Raw genomic sequence first — 20,799 nt, 5'->3', positions numbered from 1 at the left:
CATAAGAAACGAGAATATATACACAAATTTTAGAAATTCTTATGATTATGATTTTATTAAATTTTCCTTTTTGGGAGAATTAAACAAATTTCCTTACCTGCATACCACAGTCAAATCTTACATGTTTAAAATCCCAGTTTGTTTTTTGTCTTTTAATGAATACATTTGAGTTTTAGACTCTTCAACAGAGTGATAGGTACTGTAGAGACTATACTGTATTTAATTTACCTAATATTTCCATTGATTCCATTTAAAAGTAAAGCTTTTTAGAAGAACATTAATAAATCAGTGTAGCTTACCTTAGGAATGTAGCTGGTAGCAGTTGAGAGTATCCTGTGTATCAACATCCCATTACTGAGAATGGGCTTCAGCGTGTAGCACCTTTTGGTTCCCTGATCTTTCTTCCCTGATAGAAACAGATGGCTATAGTCACATGATACCTATTTTAAGGTTTGTGCATAGATATGGCTGTGATGTGTATGGACCATTTCAAGTGCTTAGTGCTCTTGTATTTTCCATGTATAGGCGGAGGGAGAAGACAGCCTGAAGAAGATGCAGCTGATGGAGCTTGCGATTCTCAATGGCACCTACAGAGATGCCAACATTAAATCACGTAAGAATGAGACTGAGGCTCAGAGCTACAGCTGTTTCAGCTGTTTTGTCCCCAGACCTCTCCCCTTTTGGCAGCACAATACGTGAACAGTTAAACAAAGTGAAGAGTTGAAATAACTGTCACTTGATATGGGACTAACTGTCCCATTTTTACTGCTTTCAAGAATTGAGGGCACTCTCTTGATTTTATTTTATGCCAGCATGCCTAAGTTTTGAGTTTACAAACTTTTCTTTTATTCTTTTGATGAAATTTCAACTTCTAAATTCAAGAGTTTCGGGAAATTTTCTGTTAACTTACAGATTTAAGACTTCTAGCTTGTTACATTTATGCAAAGGACGAAATTTTTAAAAAAATAAAAGCTAATTTGGAATATATCTGAATGCAGTGTTGTTACATTTATGCAAAGGACAAAATTTTAAAAAAAATAAAAGCTAATTTGGAATATATCTGAATGCAGTGATTCTTCTGTTGATTTCTATTCTTTCCCCTTGCTTGCACATTTTTCCTCCAGTATTTTTTTCTCTGTTGATTTTATGTGTGAGTTCACAGAGAGCAGTAGATGATACTATTTTTTAATCCTATTTTCCCCTTTATATGTATTGTGCATGCTTTCATAAACTGTAAGAGGATTGCTTTTTTATATTTAAAAATGAAATAATGTGAAATTTATATTTTGAGACAATCTGAGTTTTACACATCATTCATATGAACATGATGTCATTTAATTTACTAATTTTTTTTAAAGAAATAGAATTTTAAAGACATAGCCAACTTTCCCAAATATAGGCACCCTAGTGTGTTTAGAGTGGTAACTTTTACAAATGGTTGGCTTTAATTTACTCATGAAACGGAGTATATCATTAATAGTCATGTGTTTAGGAATGTAACATTTTTTTGTATTGTTTTTTCTATAAAGAAGTTAATTCCTACAGATGCAGGAAATTAATAACTGTTGGTTATTTGACTAAGTTAATACAATGAAAATTATGCTTTCCTTCATTTGTAACTGAAGCTACTCTTTAGAAATATACCAAAACTGTATTTCTGTGGACTCCAATTACCAAGTATTTTTTAACATCTTTTAATGCAAGTGTTTTTTTGTGCTTCTGCATGCACCATTAGTCTCATGAAATCTTAAAAACATAGATATATCCGATATATGAAGTAAATATAACCTGTTTTAATGGTCTCATTCTTTTTTTCCCCAGTGGCTTTTTAATGTTTGCACATTTATTCTCAATCACGTTGGGGAAGGGGAAGCTGTTTTGCATTTGGTTGGTGTGCTTTGGCATTTCTGTGTGACCAGCGCATGTACTAACGATTTCCTTTTATTTTTCTTCTTCTCTGCTCTCTCCTTCCCTTCCCTGCCCTCTCGTTTCCCACGTCTCGCCTTCGGCTGTCCCTGTGCCTCCTTCTCAATCTCTTCGCTTTCACTGTAGCAGCCCTTGCCTTTTCTCTTGCAGCCACAGCCCAGGCCGCTCCAAGGGTTATCACGGGGCCTGCGCCCGTTCTCCCGCCAGCTGCCCTGCGCACCCCTACGCCAGCTGGCCCTACCATAATGCCTTTGATCAGACAGATACAGACCGCTGTCATGCCAAACGGAACTCCTCACCCAGCTGCTGCGATAGTCCCTCCAGGGCCCGAAGCTGGTTTAATCTACACGCCCTATGAATACCCCTACACGTTGGCGCCAGCTACATCGATCCTTGAGTACCCTATTGAACCTAGCGGTGTATTAGGTAAGTTGTTCTCCCTGTATGGTTAATGACATTTTTCTTCATAACTTCTGCTGCCCCAGACTTTGAAATGATATATCCATTTTAGAGAGACAAGTTTACATTAGAAAGACTGAAAACTAAATTTTGTTCTATTTCAGCCTCTTATAAGGGTTTCCTCCTGTAAATAATTGTACCTTAAATTTATTCAGATTCACTTTGGTGACTGAAATTCGCTTTGGTTGGGTAAATTTGAGATGAACATTTTAAACAGAAAATACTTTTCACATTTTTGACATCATTGCGGTCAATTCTGAGTTTTAGATCCCACCTATTGGCCTATCCTCTTCATCAGCTCCACCACCCAGTTTTTAGATTCCTTTTGTGTCGGAGATTTATTTGTCAGCTAAATTTTAAACTTCTATGTGAAAGTTTTTTGAGATATTTTTAAAACTGATGTGTGTTTTCTAATATTTGTGATCACTTAAAATATGAAAGGGACCAATAGTTGCATTCTTCAGTTTTCTTCAGCTTTTCTCTTTTGAAGTCCTAGTTAATATTAAACATAAGAGACACTCTTAATTTCAGTAGTACAGTATGGAATGAAGTAAATACCAAGTCACTGAATTAGAATCACATTTGAGACGAAAATTAAGATCATGCTATAAATGCTCGGTTTTACATGAACAAAAAGTGGTGTGCTTGAAAAAGACATTACTGATGCCTTTTTTTTATAGAGTGGATTGAAATGCCAGTCATGCCTGATATTTCAGCCCATTGACTTGCTGGATGAAGGACTAGAGTACAGCAGCTGTTCTAACACGACCAGTCAATGTGGAACAAACTGTTTCCGGGCTGCCCCTTTGTTTTACCAGACAGAATTTGAATTCTTTTTTCTTGAATTGTATATGACCTTGGTGCTGCATGCATGTTGTTGACTTTTAGGACTTTGATCTTTTAAGTTCTTTTTTTCCCAGCATTAATATTGATTTCTAAAAATATGAAAGTCTTTAATGAACCCGGACACTAAGATTTAAACTTGAAAATTCATTGTTCAATTAAAAAAAGCCACGATGCTCTGTATGTTATCTGTGTGTGTGCATGCACTCAGGTGCCTTTTGTTTCATGAGCAGATACATTTTATTGTACATGTTTTCTGTTTATCTCTAAATCATTGTAAAAAGTATTATAGGTCAGAATTATACAATAGAACTGTTTATGAGAGGCCTGTTTCTGTTGCATATTTCTCAAAGCATTTTTAAAATAACATGTAACCTATAACCCCTTTACGTTTTCCTTTCTGTTAACGCTCTGTCCTGTGGCCCCATGCCTGCTCCTTTCCCCCAGAGCTCCTCTCTGCTGCACGCACAGCGTCTGTTCGAGGAGTTTGACTGTTGGCTTCCTGCAGGGCTGGCACTCTTAGCCACCAGCTGCTGTTCCAGCACTCTGAATGCAAGATCTCGCTGATTTTGCCTCGTGGAATTATACTTACATAAGATTAGTTTTTCTAAAATGAAAAAAGGGGTGATGGACCAGTTTACTGCTTAGAAACAGCAAGAGGCACTGCAGTAAAATTTCTCATTTTAAAGCAATGTGCTTTCGTTGTGTTGGAAAATTTTTATTTATAATACTTAATTATTAGACTGACAAAATTGAAAGCAAAATATACAGATACCTATTGACATTCATAAGATGAATAATAATGAGTACTAAGTGACAAGATTCCATTATCAATTTTATTTCTCGCTTTGCCACCTAAGCAGTAAAACATGATATTGACCACTTGGAGAACTGAAAAATATTTCAAATTGCTGTGTTATAATAAATTTGCACACAGATAACATGCATGCTATATATCAAGTCTCATCATATTATTTTAGAATGAGCAGTGCCCTTCAAAACGGATGCAGACATGTGTGTTGGTGGTAGTGAGGAGATTGGTATTAGCATCAGATCTTCATTGATGACTAATTTTTAATTCCCTTCCTTTTATCTTTAGGTATGGCTTTCCCAACGAAAGGCTAAGAATTCAAGAACGGTCTTAACTGAACCCTCATCAGATCTGAATTTAACAAATGCTTAGTCTCAGCAGCCTCCAGGGGGTGGGAGGGACGCTTAGCCTAGCAGTCAGTGACTGACTTGCACTTTTGCACACTGATAGAAAGGAAAAGTATGTTATTAATTGGTTTAGGCTGTAATCTTACAAAGTAACGGTAATTTATAAAGGAGTGTATAGTAGTATACTGACTGCTAAGTGTACTATACTGTTTGCTTTACTAATCACCTAATTCATTGCAGTTCATACTTATTGACTCAAAGTTTAGAACCACAATCTGTAGGCTTTAAGAATTGCTTTTAAACCTTCTTAAGTGATAGACTCTGGAAGTGGTCTTAAGGTTAGCAAATAATTGTCAGTATTAAACATGGCATTATTTAAGTAGTCCTGCTGCAAGAAAGGCACTTCAGTGAATATGTGACTAGTAAAGCTTAACTATGTTTGGATCTAATAGAGTTCATGAAATCTGTAACTTGGGATTGTAAATGAATGGATAAAATAGGTTAAGGCCAAGATTATTGAAATGAATGCAATATTAATAGATGCATATATACGCAACATATTATGGTTAATTTTAAGACTACTGTGCCTTAACATGTTTCCTAAAAGAAAACTTTTGTAGTAAACAAACATTTGAAATCCATTTTGATAAACCTGCTGTTAATGTTTGTTATCTTTTCCCTTGTGAATGTTCTCTAACTTTGTCTTGGTAATTGCAATTTAACTAGGTGCGGTGGCTACTAAAGTTCGAAGGCACGATATGCGTGTCCATCCTTACCAAAGGATTGTGACCGCAGACCGAGGTTAGTTTAGTTCTGCAGTTCTTGTTTATGAGAAATGCGTTGGGTGTCCATAAGATTTGTTACACCACACCTGATGGAAGAGATATCACTGCTTGCCTGCACATCGTTTCTTTTCTTTTTCTAAATTAATTTGTAATAATTGACAGGTTTAAGGGTTGGGTTTTTTGGGGTGTTTTTTTTCCTCCCTTCATATTTTAACTTATTAAATTCTATATTAGTATGTACAATGATTTATTTCTACTAAAACGTAAATTAGTCCCTTTGGGGAGCTATTAAATTTTCATGTTGCCTTAGTTATTTTTCAGGAATAATTTTTGCTAAAATTTACCTTTTAATTGTTCTGAAATTTTGGGTTGGTTTTGCAAAATGAACTAAGCGGATGGTGCTTTAACGAGAGAAGTAAAGGAATATATGCCTCCTGTGTCCTTTTGGAGAAAACTGAAGATTTAGTTTCCATTTTCCTTTTTAATAAGATACTTGAACCACTGTATACACAAGGGTATACATGTCAAGTACTTAGCTGAAATCAACAAAGTAAGGACTGTGAACATAACTTTGATGAAGTTGGATTTTTTTTTATAAATCAGAAAATCAGTTCCCTTTTATTCTTACATTCTCTTACCAAAATGGATCCTTTGATTTTTGTTATTTGCTGCTAAAATATATTATCTGAAGGTAAACTATCTCTTGAAGCTCTGTGGTGACATGAATCCAGCTGTTTGAAAATCCTTTTTGACTAACCTGTGACTGGGAAATAAGTCTTCATTTTTCTCCTTTTCAACATTTGTAATTTGTGTCCTATATATGCCCTTGGACCCTTTTATAAAATTATTTATGTTTATTGAGGAGTGACGGTTTCGGTTTATTGACATTGTTTTCTAAGTTTGTCATTACAAGGTAGGAATCCAAAGCAAGATAAAAAAGGATTTTTCACAAGTTTCTATTATGGCACATCTATTACCTACTAATTAATTTGATCAGAGTCTCTAATATTAGTGGTGGAAGGTGATGTATTTATACCCCAATCCTACATTTTTTATGAACTTAAGAAAGACCTACCTGTTCTACATGGTTATCTTGAATACTGATGATAAATATTGGATACAGGTGTTGTCCACATGAGAATAAAATCTTCCCAGAGACACTGATGATAGCATCATACATAATTAGTTTGAAGACTTTTAACTAATACATATATTACTTGTAGAGATTATTCAATAAATAGACCCCCAAGCTCAATGATTATTTATGAAGATAATGTTAAGTGTCAGTGTGTCATGCACAAGTAAACCACCCTTTGTGTATCAGAAAAAGTCTCCTAGTGAAGGAGGAAATTTTTTAAAAAATGTTTTTTTTAAGTAACTTGCCATTTAAGGAAACCAAATAATTCCTTGAATAATCAGAGCTTTTTCCCCCCCACATTGTTCATGTCTAAAACAGTTCTAAAGAGTATTTAAAAGTAGTTTTTCTTCTGTTAACCTTTCCCTACATGCCCCTTTTAGGAGATTTCTCATAATTTTGTTTTAACACAATAATTACTGGTCTACTTAATACTCCAGTGCCTTGAGATAGTTGAAAATATTAGGAAGATTTTACTGTATTTGGAAATGACAGCACATTCCATGTGAGGCTCTTTTGTAGTTATATGTGTTTGGATTAGTCCTGTCACTGTTTTTATTAAAAATGCAATGTCAGCAAACCGAAATGCTACCTTTTTTTTTTTTTTTTTTTTTTTAAATAACAAATACTCATATACTGCTGTTACTATCACTGTATGCACTCACTGGGTCTAAGGGAGAGGTCTGAAATCCTTAACTTAAATTATTTTATGATACTACTGTTTTCTCTATTTTTGAGGTTTTTTTTTTAATTATTATTTTTTAATCTTTTGAAGGGAAGATTAGTGTAAGTATTCATTTAATGCAAGGAAACTCAGCCCTTAGACATATAACCATGTAATTCTATATGAGCATTTAGAGTACTACATGGTTGAGAAATATCTAGTTCTTTACTAAAAGTAAACCCACCTCTACACATAATTTGAAAACTGAATTTGAAGCCTATAAAAGACCAACTGACTTTGTAGTTGTGATGAACCATAAGTGCTTTTGCACGGTTGATACACCTGTGTGTACTGTAGGAGGCCAGGACTTGGCAGAGGATATAGTCTAGGTTTACTGGTATATATGTAAATGGTAGTTTATGTATTCCACACGCAAAAAAACATAATCAGAATTTTTCTAAATAATTTTACAAAAACCATCATTTATATAATTTGTTATAAGAAACTTAATACAATTTTAATCAAAATTTTAAGTGATTTCAAAAATGCTTTAAGATTCTATATTTCTGGAGTACCTATGAAGTGGTATGACTACATCATGTTAAATATTTATTTTCTTCTTTGATTTTGGAATAGCAGTTTTTAAATAAAATTCCACTTATTAAGAAATTCAGGGAAGATTTGGTCACACTGAAGATACAGTATTTTTGTAGTATTTATAAGGTATCCTAAATGATAGACTATAGAAAGCATTTTTGTTATATGAAGGTAAACCAGTCCATTATATAGATCATTTACACTCTGTGAAATTACACCTACTGGGTTTTGATTTATGAAGTGGCACAGAATCTGCCTTTGCACTGAATATCTTTTCATTTACATCTCCTCTGCCTTAGTCACAGTGGCAACAGTACAGAAAATTCTCTCAAACCTCAGAATATAGTAGAAATAATTAAGCTATTGAATGAGTCTTAAAAATCATACTACTGTTAAGTGGACCAAGTTTGGTGAAGCAGAATGTGACAGAGGTTGATTAAGGAAGGAGCAACTCAAGGACATTGGGAATGATAACTTTTCCACTTGAGAACTACTTTATGTTTTACTGTAATTTTTTTTGTTCTGTTTGTTACTTTGCAAAAGAAAATAGTATTTACAGGTGGCTTCTTTTAAAATATAAAATATAAAGCAGGAATGTATATGAAATGTCAGATTTTATTGTTATTTGCAGAGTATTAGCTTTGAAATTGAATAAAGAAAGCTGTTTGTAGTTTTAAAATGCCTTATTGGTATCAATTAGAAATTTCTTCTATTTTTTGATGTACTTAGAGCTTTTTGAGTATAGAATTTTAAATGGCAGGATTTTACAGTGTTTACATGCAAGTGCATTTTATAAGTGTTCTATATGTGTAAAATAGTATTTTCAACTGGAAAGTGTTGGCTAGTGCAGAAGGCCTGGCCTTTTTCTGGTTCCCATGTTTCCTACACTGCTAGACTACAGTTTAGTATTGCATTGTGTCATGAGGCCAAGAAATTCCATGTTGTTTGTAAATAGAATAATTGAAAAAGCAATAAACATTTATTGAACAAAAGAAACCTTGTTTGGCCCAGAGTTTATGTTGAACCAAATTATTCATAAAAATTTAAATTTCTTTAGATTCATTTCTGTTGATCATCAGTTATTAATAATCATATCCATCATTAATAGTTGCTTTAATGCTTGCATCTGAGAGAATACTAATGCTTAATAGCAGTCAGATACTGATAACTGCACTGACTGTTTCAGAATTCTGTATACCAAACCTATTCATTGTTGTTGTTTTCCAGTTTTCTTCATTGACTGCTACTAACTATTAGTTGTTAGTTGTATTTTATTTCTATTTTTTCCTGTTAACAGTTTTTGGTTTTTTTTTATTTTGTTTTTTTGTGGGAGTGGGCTCTCCTTCATTTGTTCAAATCATGATATGAAATTGTCATGATTTTTATTGTATTCTGTAGATGGTGTCAATCAGTTTGTCAGAATTAAACATGCTTTTTTTTATTAGTTGTGATTAGTTTTTCATGTTGTCATTAAGCCGTCACTAGCTGAAACTAATCTCTTCTCTATCTTTTCTTTTCTTTTTTTTTTTTGTTTTTTGTTTTTTGTTTCTAACCACCCAGCCGCCACCGGCAACTAACCTATGACCTTCTGACCTCTGAACTCTTCACCCAATGATGACCTGACCATGCCTGCCTGCTGATCAGTTAACTGGTAATCGCCTTTGCTTGCCTGTCGTCAGTGCAGCGAGCTGAGGCACTTGTCCGTTCGTCTTACCATCTAACCAAACAAAAGACAAAGAAATTGTCCTCCAACTCAGCTTTTGTTTTTTTTCGGTTTTTTTTTTTTTTCTTTTTTCTGTTTGGGTGAAAGTGGTTCTAGAACCTGCACTGAATAGTAGTAAAGCAATAAGGCCCAATTCATCCCACAGCACTGATCATCTTTTAATGTCCCACCCTAAGCGAACGGTAAGAAGGCCTCACTTCAGAAGGGGAGACAGATGGCCCTTAACTACTCAGTGACAGAGGCAGTTACTGTGAGAGACTTCTAGGAATCTTTTCTTCTCATAGCGAGTCAAAGCTCTCTGAATGTACTGTGTGATGATGCATCATGCATGAACCTTTGGTCAGGGATGTCATTGGTGAAGTGATTTCAAAAAGTATTCAAAATTTGATATGCTCTTTAGTCACTACAGTGCCCTCAAAGGGCAGAAGTTGCAGCCTTTTTTATATTGCCTGCCAAAATTTGAAGTATTAGAAGTGTGCCATGAGAGAAAAACTTAAGGAATTTTGAAAAGTAATGCAAAGAACAAAACTGCAACACTATTTTTAAAAAGATAAATATCTGAGTTAAAATGACTGAACCTTTATTTTACACCTCCTTTAAAAAATACACAAGAACAAGGTACATGCATTATGTGTCACATTACTGGGCAAACTGTTCAAATATTTTTTTTAAACCTCCCTGTATAGAAAAAAATCATTAAGGATGTAAAAGCCATGCTTGCCTATTTGCTGTATACATGTAATGAAATTGTAGATAAAGTGTAGTGCATTGAAACAAATGAACAAAAAGTAGATACTTTTACTATACAAGGGTGCTGGTGCAGAAAAAAATATATATTTTTGGAAATGTAGCATTTTATACTTTCAAGTGTTATAAAAAAAAAAAGAACAAAGAAACCCTTTATTTCATGAAATGATTTTTTCCGGTGGTTGTCAAGAAACAAAAGACCAAAAGAGCCTTTTTGTCTTTTTTTTATTTTTTAAGTATTGGAATAAGTCTAAAGAAAAGAAAGTGCCTTATTTTCCTTCATGGTCATTTAGTCAACTGTCCTGTAAGATCAGCTCCTCCCTCAGAATACAAGTTAATGCATGTTACTCAGTCGCCCAGTATGTGAAAGAAGATGTGAGGGGAGACAAATGAGTTGATGGTTTGAATTATATGATTTTTGCCACGTTACCTTGATATAAATTTGCCAAATCTGATACTGTGAAAAAATTTGATAACTTTTCTGATGCCTAGCAAGTAAGGTTTAAAGCATTCTTTTAAAATTATAATTGCGTGCTTTTGGTTATTGCGATATTTAATGTTAGTCCAAAGGATTCTGAAATAAAAATTATGTGTGATCTGAACACCACTTTACAGACAAAATTAGAGCTCTATTTTGTTGGGGGGGAGGGGTATTGGATTTTGTATTATTAATTGGAGGCAATAATATTATATTAGCAACCTTTTTCACAAAAACGAATCTTTCTGCTTTTCACTCTGGAAAACAAGGTTTTTAAATGAACCAAATTTAATCGGACTTGTTTCTACCAAAGCAGATCACTGGGTAGTCCATCTCTGCTGGTTTTAGTAACCTAAGCCAACAACGCCCCCTTTTTAACTTTAAAAGAATGTGAAAAACTAGCATCATTGTGCATATAATACTCAACTACATGTGAGTTTAAACTTCCAGTTTCTTACGAAGTTCAGTTTTGTAGTTGAAGCGATTTGTGCACAAAGCCGACATCTAAACTCTTAAGTAATCATTAACTGCTCAGTACCAGACGTGGCAGATATCAGGTGGCGGTGGCTCCCCAGCTCGTCAGCTCCTTCCCTCTTACACACCTTCACAGCTTCACAGTCAAAGGTCAGCAGTAAGCTCAGTAAGCACCTTTGTGGTGACCTCCTCCATCATCTTGTCTCACTTGGAAACCGTTTTCAGTTTATTTACTATGCAATAGACATTCATTGTTCTGTATTCAGCTAGCTTTAGTTTAACATGCCACTGCTTTGTCTTTCTGTTACACATACAGTTGTTTTGATTTATTTACAATATATGCTGTGCCATTTTGATTTTTATTTTGTTTGGTTGGTTGAATAAATTTGCGACACTCAAACACTTGAGGTGATAGTTTAAAAATGATACCAGTATTTGATCTAGTTTCATCTCAACTATGTTATACCTGGACATTTTAGATGTTTATCAAAGGTCTTTTATGGGGAAGAAAGTAAATGTTTGAAATAAACGTGTGACATTTATGAGTAATGTTGGCTCTGAACAAACGTTTGAAAACTTAGTTGACAAAATTTTGGATCAACTGAAAAAAAGCATGACTTTTGAAATCTCTGAATGCCTTGGTTCTCAGTATTATCATTCTTTATTGAATTTATTTCTTATTAAAATATGTAGTTTTTAAGACTTTTTTTTTCTGACAGTATTATGTAATTTTTTAGTGCGGGTAGATGGGAGTGTCGCTTGTATGTTACCGTACAGCGGACATGTATTTTTGTCTATTCTTTATTATCTCAGTAGTTTCATGCTATCTATGTATCATAACCAACCTATTGCCTATGAGAAACATGTAAGATAATGTATTTACAGCCATTGTTACAAGTTTATAATGTATTTTTCTATCTTGTTTTATATGTATGTTATATAACATTCAAAAAGAATTTTTTTCTTGATTGAGAAAAGGATACAAAAATGCAAAATCCACAATTTTGATAACTGAAAATCGCCAATTGTTTTGCAGTACTTTATTATATTGGGTGTCTTGTCTTTCTTGGGCTTTTAGTTAGCTAATGAATGAATACATTAGACACTTTCGGGTTTTAGTTGGGATTTTACATAGCTTGCATTTTAATTCTTTGGTTCTTTGCTGTTTCTATTAACCCATAGCATTATTTTAATAAATGTTATAATACCAACCTACTAACTCTGGACTATGTCTGTTTATTAACCTTTACGTGTTTAATTAAAATAAACAAATAAAGACAAAGGAATGTAAAGTCTTGAATTCCTGGACTAACCCTGAAGAACGTGACCACAGATAACATAGTCATAACGTGACTTGTTTTTATGTTGTTTGTCAGCTGACAATTCCGCACACTACTGTTAAAATGGCTTTGGTTATTCTGGGCTTTTACTTCGGGGTGGGGGGGTAGGTAGGTGCCAATAGAGATGGGAACAAAGTAGTGTTGGTTTGAGGCGTTCTTCTAGTCTTGCCACTTGCCTTTCAACCTCTGCATTACTAATTCCACAATTTCTTATTTTTCCTTCTCCAAAATAATCACTGTCTGCTCACAGCATAAAGAGTAAAGAGATTCGTCATAATGATATACCCAAGAAACCAGTTTGATTCTTTGTTGAACCATTTTTTGAAATTTCTATAAGTAGATAATTTTATGGTCACATAAAGCAAGGAATCTGATGTCTTACCTTTATTCAGATTTGTGTTTTAATTGGACATTTTACCTTTATAAAGACGTTTTGAACTGTTTTAGCCAGCTGCTCCTGTTAGAGGGGCTAAACACAGGTAAAGCCAAAGGTAGAGTGGCTCTGTGTCTCAGGACAGTCCAGAGTAAGCCGTTCACAACAACCACAAACCCGCCTCTCCTCGTGGAACCCTCAGCAGGAGGTCAAACAGCATCACTCAGCTTTATGTCTCACCCTGTTAAAAATACAGTCAGAATACATTAATATAAGAAGTTTAAGGGAGAAGAAATAGCATTTGAAAAGTTATATATATCATGGTTTTGCATGCAGGTCAATTTAAGAAGATCTATTAAGTATCTTCATGCTTTCCTTGGCTGCAACCTAGGTAAATTGACCTCTACTTATCAATTCTTCAGTGTAACTCTTGAGGTGCATTTTTATTTCACAGATATTGGGATTTCCTGTTCTGTGAAATAGTTCTCCTGGATAATAAAATTTCTCAGGATGAATTTTTGCATTTGTAAATAATGCTTATTTTTGTAAATTACATTTTATTTATTTTAAAGTTCTAAAATTTGGGGCTAAAATGAGTCACATGTTACAGAAGACATAACACCAATATGCTATTAACCAATCAAAGTACTACCATAGTATATATACATACATGAAATACATAGAATAGCGAGAGCATCTGATTTAATCATAGTTGAGATGGTTCTTTGGATCAAATATATTGTTTCTCCAGTGGGGGGGGGGGATGCATTATTATTAGGTAGAGCTTTACTATGCTACTCTGTAAAAGTTCACATTGCCATACAGCTAATATATATTCTGTAAAAATCTGAAGATGTCATTCAAGCTGCTAATATGCAAGTCATCATGGCACCATGTCACTGAAATTGAAGAAGAATTTCTATACAGTTTATTCCACACTTTCTGAAGCCTGTGAATGCAGTCTCATCTCATTTTCAGTTAAGAGTACTACTTTTATGTATAATTATGTCACATTGCCACCTTTTATGTTGTAAAAGTCCATTTTTAAAAGACAGAAATGACATTACAAAACCCACTTTTATACAGGCTGTAATAGTATAAAAAATGGAATCACCGAGTTGTTAGAATGATAAAATGCCAGAGGCAGTTTGTTGTTTTATGCTACTAGTACTTGACAAAGCAATTGAAAGTTAAGCTTTCAGTCGAGAAGTTGGTGAAATTAATGTACTTAGTAGTCAAGCATTTTTTTCTTAGGCAAAATGTCAGGAAAAATGTAGTATGAAAGTCAATATTCACATACACCTACTCTGTAGGGCAGAGTCCACCTAAAAGGGCAGTTGAAGCACCCTGTCCATAAAGCCAAGATGTGCATATGTTTACACAAGATAGGAGGTGGTTAAGTTTCTAAAATACTGGATAAATATGAAGGATCTAAATTTTCTAGTACACCAAAAGCGGATAACAGGTTTAAATTGCTCATTACCAAATCAATCTTTTTTTTTTTTTACCAGCTAAGTCTAACACTCTTATAAATGGCAGTCTAAGGCTTCTCCAGTTTGGGGGGAGGGGGAGGGGTTTGTTTGTGTGTTTGGAATAAGATGTCTGTCATTCCTTGATAACAATTAGCAATTGTAGCATTTCCAGCAAGTCATTTTTAGTAGAAAGAAATGTATTGCTAAATTACAATCCATTATTTAATAGCAGAAATCACCCAGAAAACTTTTTGGACTCAAACTTTCTAAGTACATAAGGTAATTGTTAAACATTGTCACAAGTTTCTTAATACCTTTATTTAAAATGGAAAAATAATTCATATTATAGACAATTTTACTTTTAGAAATATTCATTTGGTACACACATGTAATTTTATCTGTGGTTTTTTTTAACATAACATTATCTAAGTTGAACTGCCTTTGCTATGAAGAGATGTAACAAAATTATATGCCTACCTGGTACTCAATGCTGAATCAAACTGGTTCACCTAAGCGTAGTACTCTCCTTTCTGTGTTTCTGCTGCACTAATTGCAGGGGGTGGGAGAGGAGGAGGAAGAATTAATTCTCAGGAGAAGTAGTTGGTAGGTGCAGCAGATAGCAACACAACGTGGATTTCTCATTGCTTACAGTTTTGCTGTCCCTTCGTGGCAAAAGACACCACATTGTGGGGAAAAGCACAGCTCCCATGGTAAAAAATTTATACCTTTTTTAAAAATGCTATTATCGAGAAATTTTGATTACCAAATATATCTTTTGTGGTTTATATTGTAGTGGTGTGTATAAAACACTTAGAATTTTATTTGTGGAAATTGTACATAGAAAAGTTGAAATAGGTCTTCCCAAATCCTATGTGAATGGAGAACCACGTTAAGACTGTACATGACGTGCAATAAACCAACTGGAAAAAGTGCATGTGCTTCATCCTCTCAAGCCAGCTGCAGCTGAAAATGCTGCTTATGCCTACCACCCCCCCAAAAAAACCCCACACACACCACACTTATAAACATCAGAATAAAGAATGTACATTTCACTTTCAGTTTCTATTGGTGCTTTTAACACTGTTTAAAAGAAAGCAGAAGAATGTGACATCCTGGAGCTCTAATTCACTTCACTACAAGCTGATCATAACATTTTCCCTGATTTCCAGTGATTAGAAAAGGAAATCAGTAAACAGACTCACTACAATGTTTCTCAGTTGGATGTGCATCCCAAATACTTGTTTCTAATTAGGAAACTTCAGGTACAATTCTCATATAGTTTTTAGATGTAAGAAAAAAGAAAGGAGTGCTGACCAAATTTTGATCCAGTAGGCTATGTGAAAAGGAGTAGTGTCATCAATTTTTTGAACAAAGAAGAATTGGTAAAAATACCAGTGGTTTGAAACCTTTTCTCAAAGATTTTATCTTGACATCTAAGTTTTAGGGCTCCTTTGCACCTGAAATTCCCCAGTCCTTACTTAGTCATAAATCCATTCTCCAGGTTTCTTTTTCTCCTTTCTGATCACGCACTAGAACCTTTGTTTTCCTTAGCCGTATTCTCCCCACATGCTTCTAAAAGCCGACAGAAGCTGGGTCCAGAGCATGGGTACAAGCTAGCTGCCCACAGATGGCGTTTGGTTTGGCCTCTACAGTGTTGCTGTTGCTTTAATTACCTGCCAGCATTTGAAGTCTCAGTAGACTTTTTAAAATCTATTCATAAAGTCTACACTTCTTCAAAGAGCAAGTTATCTAGAAAACTGCAGCCTGCATGTGCCTGAGGTAGCCGTCAGCTGAAACCGATGAATTCCACTATCCCTTTTAAACCAAGAGCTCCCAGTTACACACTGCCCCACTACTCCTTACTGCCCCAGTATCACACCTGGATTGTTGATTTCCATTCTTCTAACTTGGTTTCGTTTTTTCGTCCCCTCCCTGGTTCCTGTAGACATCTGTGCTTGCCTCTTCAGATTCAGAATGGTGATTCTGACTCTTCAGACACCAAACTAGCTTCTCAAAGGGTATAATGTAAAACAGGTTTTAATGTTTCTCCTTCTGAAAAATCAGATGAGTATCATTTCTATATAAAAATTAGTCTGATAATTCATACATTTCTTAATATTTAGGGAGGAATTTCTGTTGTATGGAAGGATTGGATAACATTTGGGTTTCCTTCCAAATGTCATTTTTTTATAATTATCTGCTCCTTCTTTGTAGGAGCTCTTTGTGGTCTTGTTAGAAAGCAGTTAAGCTAATTGAACATTTAAAAAATATCCCACATCTAAAAATATATATATATTAGTGATAGTAAGTTGGGGATCATGTTTTTCCAGAAAATGTACATTAAAATTAGATTCTCCAGTTAAGTACTATTTTGTGAAGTACAGAGGGAGTGCTTATTTTTATGTGCTATACAGCAGTTCCAGTTTGAGAGCGCATCTCAAAATTAGGATGAAAATTTAACTCCTGTGGTTCTGCTTTCTTAATGTATGCACTGGTTACTTAACCGAATACTAAGAAAAACTAGGGGGAAGTGGTTAAAAGTAAAATATTAGGAAAACATTTGCGAATTAATCCACAAGTATTTTCTTATGGAACTATTTGAGTTGATACTAAAAATTCCATAAGCACTCATTTAACTTCAAACTTTATCAAGGTCAAGAATGAATAAGGTACCTTGCCTAAGCTTGAAACCTGAATTTTAAAACCCCTTGTCACAGTGTTTTAAGTGATCTGGCCTATAAAATTAGAATAGACTAATAGTGCAGGTGAGAAGCCATCTTGAACACATTTTAATTATTTATGTTAATGATGCTTTTGCCCATTGTTTTCTCACTGAGGTAAAAGAGCACTGAAAAATTGTTCAGAGGTTAAACTTATTCTAGATTTCTAGATGGTGGGAAAATGGAAAACTTAAAGTTAGTGGATGGAGCATATGAAAACACCAAAGCTAAGAATCTGAGAAGCTAAGATCTAAACTGGTATGCCAGGGAAGAAAACTAGATCAACAAATCAAACGTACAAATGCCCCACCTTAAACTATTATTCAAGCATCAGTCTGTGGGGCTATTAGCAGGAAAATCGGTTTTGAAGTCAAAGGAAAAAATTAAGAAAACTGGGAAAGTTTGATATCACATCTGAGAGCAGTCAGTCTGTCATCACTAAGTATCCGTGTTGGTTTTAAAATGAATTAAGTCTCTCTCATTGTTCTTGGAGCTTATAATAAAAGCAACCTGGCATGGCGGGACACAAAAGAAAAAAATGCCATATAAGTTTTACTTCCATGTCTTCCAAAGGGCATTGCATTTTCACTGAATTCTACATGAGTCTATTTGACAAAGAGATTTTGTGCTCTTCAAGGAAGACATCACAGATGTGAACTCAGTCAATTACCTGTACTAATAAATACCAAGAAAGCCTTGTCAATACCTTGACTCCTTCAAAGAAGTGTTAACCCAAACTTTTCTTTTTTTTATAAGTTTAATTAATTAATTTATTTTTGGCTGTGTTGGGTCTTTGTTGCTGCGCGCCGGCTTTCTCTAGTTGCGGCCAGCAGGGGCTACTCTTCGTTGCAGTGCGCAGGCTTCTCATTGCGGTGGCTTCTCTTGTTGCGGAGCACGGGCTCTAGAGCGCATGGGCTTCAGTAGTTGTGGCTCGTGGACTCTAGAGCGCAGGCTCAGTAGTTGTGGCTCACGGGCTTAGTTGCTCCGCGGCATGTGGGATCTTCCCAGACCAGGGCTTGAACCCGTGTCCCCTGCATTGGCAGGTGGATTCTTAACCACTGTGCCACCAGGGAAGCCCCCAAATTTTTCTAAATTGCTTGTTATCCTCTACTAAAGATTCTCCACCTCCAGCCTTAAACTCCATCCTAGAGAATTTATAGCAAAAAAAAGTTATTGCATCAAAGTATAGATTGTATCTGAACTAAAACTAATGAGAAGTCATAGCCAGGAGGTATAACTTGTTTTAATTATTGAAATACACATGTAATATTTTTATGTACGGAACTCCACATGTGAGTAAATGTGCAACGAGTTGTGGCCAGAAAGAGTATTATTAAGGGCAATATTGGGAAGTTCATTCTTTCCTTACCACTGTATCCTCTAAATTCAAAGAGAAGTACTACTTTCTTCAAGACCCCATTGGACAGAGCTAATGGAAAGGAAAAATAGGACAGAAAAATGTAAACTTAACTAAATAATACAAACTTGAAAAATGGAGTTGGTTACCACACCAACTCCCATTTCTTAAGTATTTTTTCATATGTGATCCTACTAGACCCAAAGGTGATGATGAGAACAACGCACACTGTGAGATCTATATCCTTCTAGCAGGTTCCTAGCTGAGAATTTGGTAGTGTCAAAATGAGCCACCTGGCAGACAGTCTTCAGCAGGTGGTGGGGAACGCCTCACGTTTTGATGCACAATAGGCTCTTCTGCCTCTCCTTTTCCATCTGAATTACCACCTACCCTCCCTATGAACATTTCTTAAGAGTAGGATCTCTTTGTAGAATTGCTGTAATGAAATTAAAATACAGAAATAGCTGGGTGGGGTGAGCTGTCGGGCTACGTGTTAGAAAGGGGTTGTTGCAGTACCAAATCGTCTACCGATGGCTTTAAAAAGTAACTGTCAGATAAAAGACACTAGGAAGTATCCCATCAGGAATCAGTCATGTCTGTCTTGTACTTGGTGTTACTCATTGATGAATTATGAGCACCACAGTCAACCCTTGAGCCCTTAACTGGATTGGACGCATGGTGTTAAATCAGAGGCAACAATCAGTACATGATTCAATAAACTCAGTAACATACAATGAATAAAAATAACCATTTCTCTGTATATCGAAATGCATTAAAACCAAATGGCTGTGTATCCAACTTATGTTGCCCAAATATGGTAAAGCCATGTAATAAGACAGACTAATGGTTTAAAGTCAAACCAAGAGGAACTCACCCACTTCGGGGTCCATGTCCTTTCAAAAATGCTCCTTGGTGACCAGTATGGGAGATTTTGCTATTGGTATTCTTGTTACTCAGAAGCCTCGAATATGTGGTCTGCGTAGACAACAAAAATAGGAAGTTTCAATAGAAGACATCATTTATTGCACAAGTAATTTTCAGCCTCTTTTTGAAACAAAAGTTATCGATTTTTTCTACCACCCTTAAGTTACGCTCTTCAAACAAAGCAGCTCTAAGAAATTTTTAAAATATTTATGAAGCCACAAATTAAAAATCATAGAGTATACACTGACGTGTATAAAATGGATGACTAATAAGAAAATAAATATTTTTTAAAAAGAGACAAATGTATAATGTGTATATTGTGCATTTACTTTTTGTTTCTCAGAGCTATATAAGCTTGCTTTCCACAGTTGCACTGTGGACTTATTTTGCCGAAAGCATCCAAATATCTAAAAACCTGGTGTACTGCAAAGCCAATTAGAAATGTGTAACCGGCTCCTCAGGAGTTTGTGTGCTTTGTCAAAAGGAATATAAAAACTGCATGTCCATTATCCAAATAAAGATTTCAATTCTACATGTACATTATAATACGCCAAGTTAATTTGGAATATGTGTGTTTACAGAGATAATTAACTATCTTTATTGAGGCTGCTTGATCATAGTTATTTTTTCATGGTTTCTTCCATCACAGAAAATGTCACAAATAAATAGACGTATTTTATTTTGTTAATTTAATGCCCCGGTGATTCTGGCAAAGGTTTTGTTTTTTAGAGCAGGCTTTAGCTTCACAGCAAAATTGTGCAGACGGTTCAGAGGTTTCCCAAATCCCCCCTGCCCCTCACGTGCACAGCCTACCCCACTACCAACATCTTGCACCACAGGAAGCATTCGTTACAACCGGTGAACCTACGACGACACATCTTAATCACCCAAAGTCCATGGCTTACACTACAGTTTACTCTTGTTTGGACAAATGTTTCAGGGCATGTATAAATCATTAAGGTATCGCGCAGAGTAGTTTCACTGCCTTAAAAGTCTTCTGTGCTCCATCTATTCACCCCTCCCCCAACCCCTGGCAACCCCTGATTTTTTACTGTCTCTACAGTTTTCCCTTATCCATATAGTTGGAATCATACAGTGCGTAGCCTTTTCAGACTGGCTTCCTTCACTCAGTGACGTGCATTTAGTTCTTCCAGGTCTTTTCATGACTTGATAGCTCATTTCTTTTCAGCGCTGAATAACATTCCATTGTCTGAATGGACCACAGTTTATTCATTAAGTTACTGAAGGACATCTCGGTTGCTTCCATGTTTTGGCAATTATGAATAAAACTGCTATCAACATGTGTGTGCAGGGTTCTGTGTGGACATATTTTTCAATTCCGTTGGGTAAATACCAAACAGCATAATTACTGGGTCATACGGTAAGAGTATGTTTAGCTTTGTAATAAATTGCCAAACTGTCTTCCAAAGTAGCTGTATCATTTTGCATTCAGAATTTAACAGGAGGATGATGATTAAGGAGGTAAATATATATATATATATTTTTATATATATATATACACACACACATATATATGTATATATATGAATTTCAAGACGGAACTGGTCAAGTTACATTGTTTCAATAGACAAATCCAATTTGGAATTCATGCAGATTTATTAAA

At 35.1% G+C, this 20,799-nt stretch overlaps 1 protein-coding gene across 7 annotated transcripts in view; it reads left to right on the top strand.

Moving 5' to 3' along the window:
- Nucleotides 1-15,167, top strand: part of QKI (QKI, KH domain containing RNA binding) — a 144,218-nt gene extending 129,051 nt beyond the window's left edge. The window contains exons 5-8 of one of the 7 annotated variants that reach the window (XR_014326783.1): nucleotides 526-613; nucleotides 2,053-2,352; nucleotides 3,066-5,187; nucleotides 9,128-15,167. Coding sequence is in view for 6 of the 7 variants with exons in the window: in XM_082855511.1 (XP_082711637.1) it covers nucleotides 526-613; nucleotides 2,053-2,352; nucleotides 5,113-5,187; nucleotides 9,128-9,144 (480 nt within the window). In the remaining variant the exon portion in view is untranslated. The other 6 variants (XM_082855511.1, XM_082855508.1, XM_082855507.1 and 3 more) reach the window with 6 other exon arrangements.
- Nucleotides 15,168-20,799: the final 5,632 nt, after the last annotated feature.

Source organism: Leucopleurus acutus (genome assembly GCF_964270905.1).
Source record: "Leucopleurus acutus genome assembly, chromosome: 15".
NCBI lineage: Eukaryota > Metazoa > Chordata > Mammalia > Artiodactyla > Delphinidae > Leucopleurus > Leucopleurus acutus.
The sequence above is the reverse complement of the archived record's forward strand: the minus strand, read 5'-3'. Positions and strand labels throughout refer to the sequence as shown.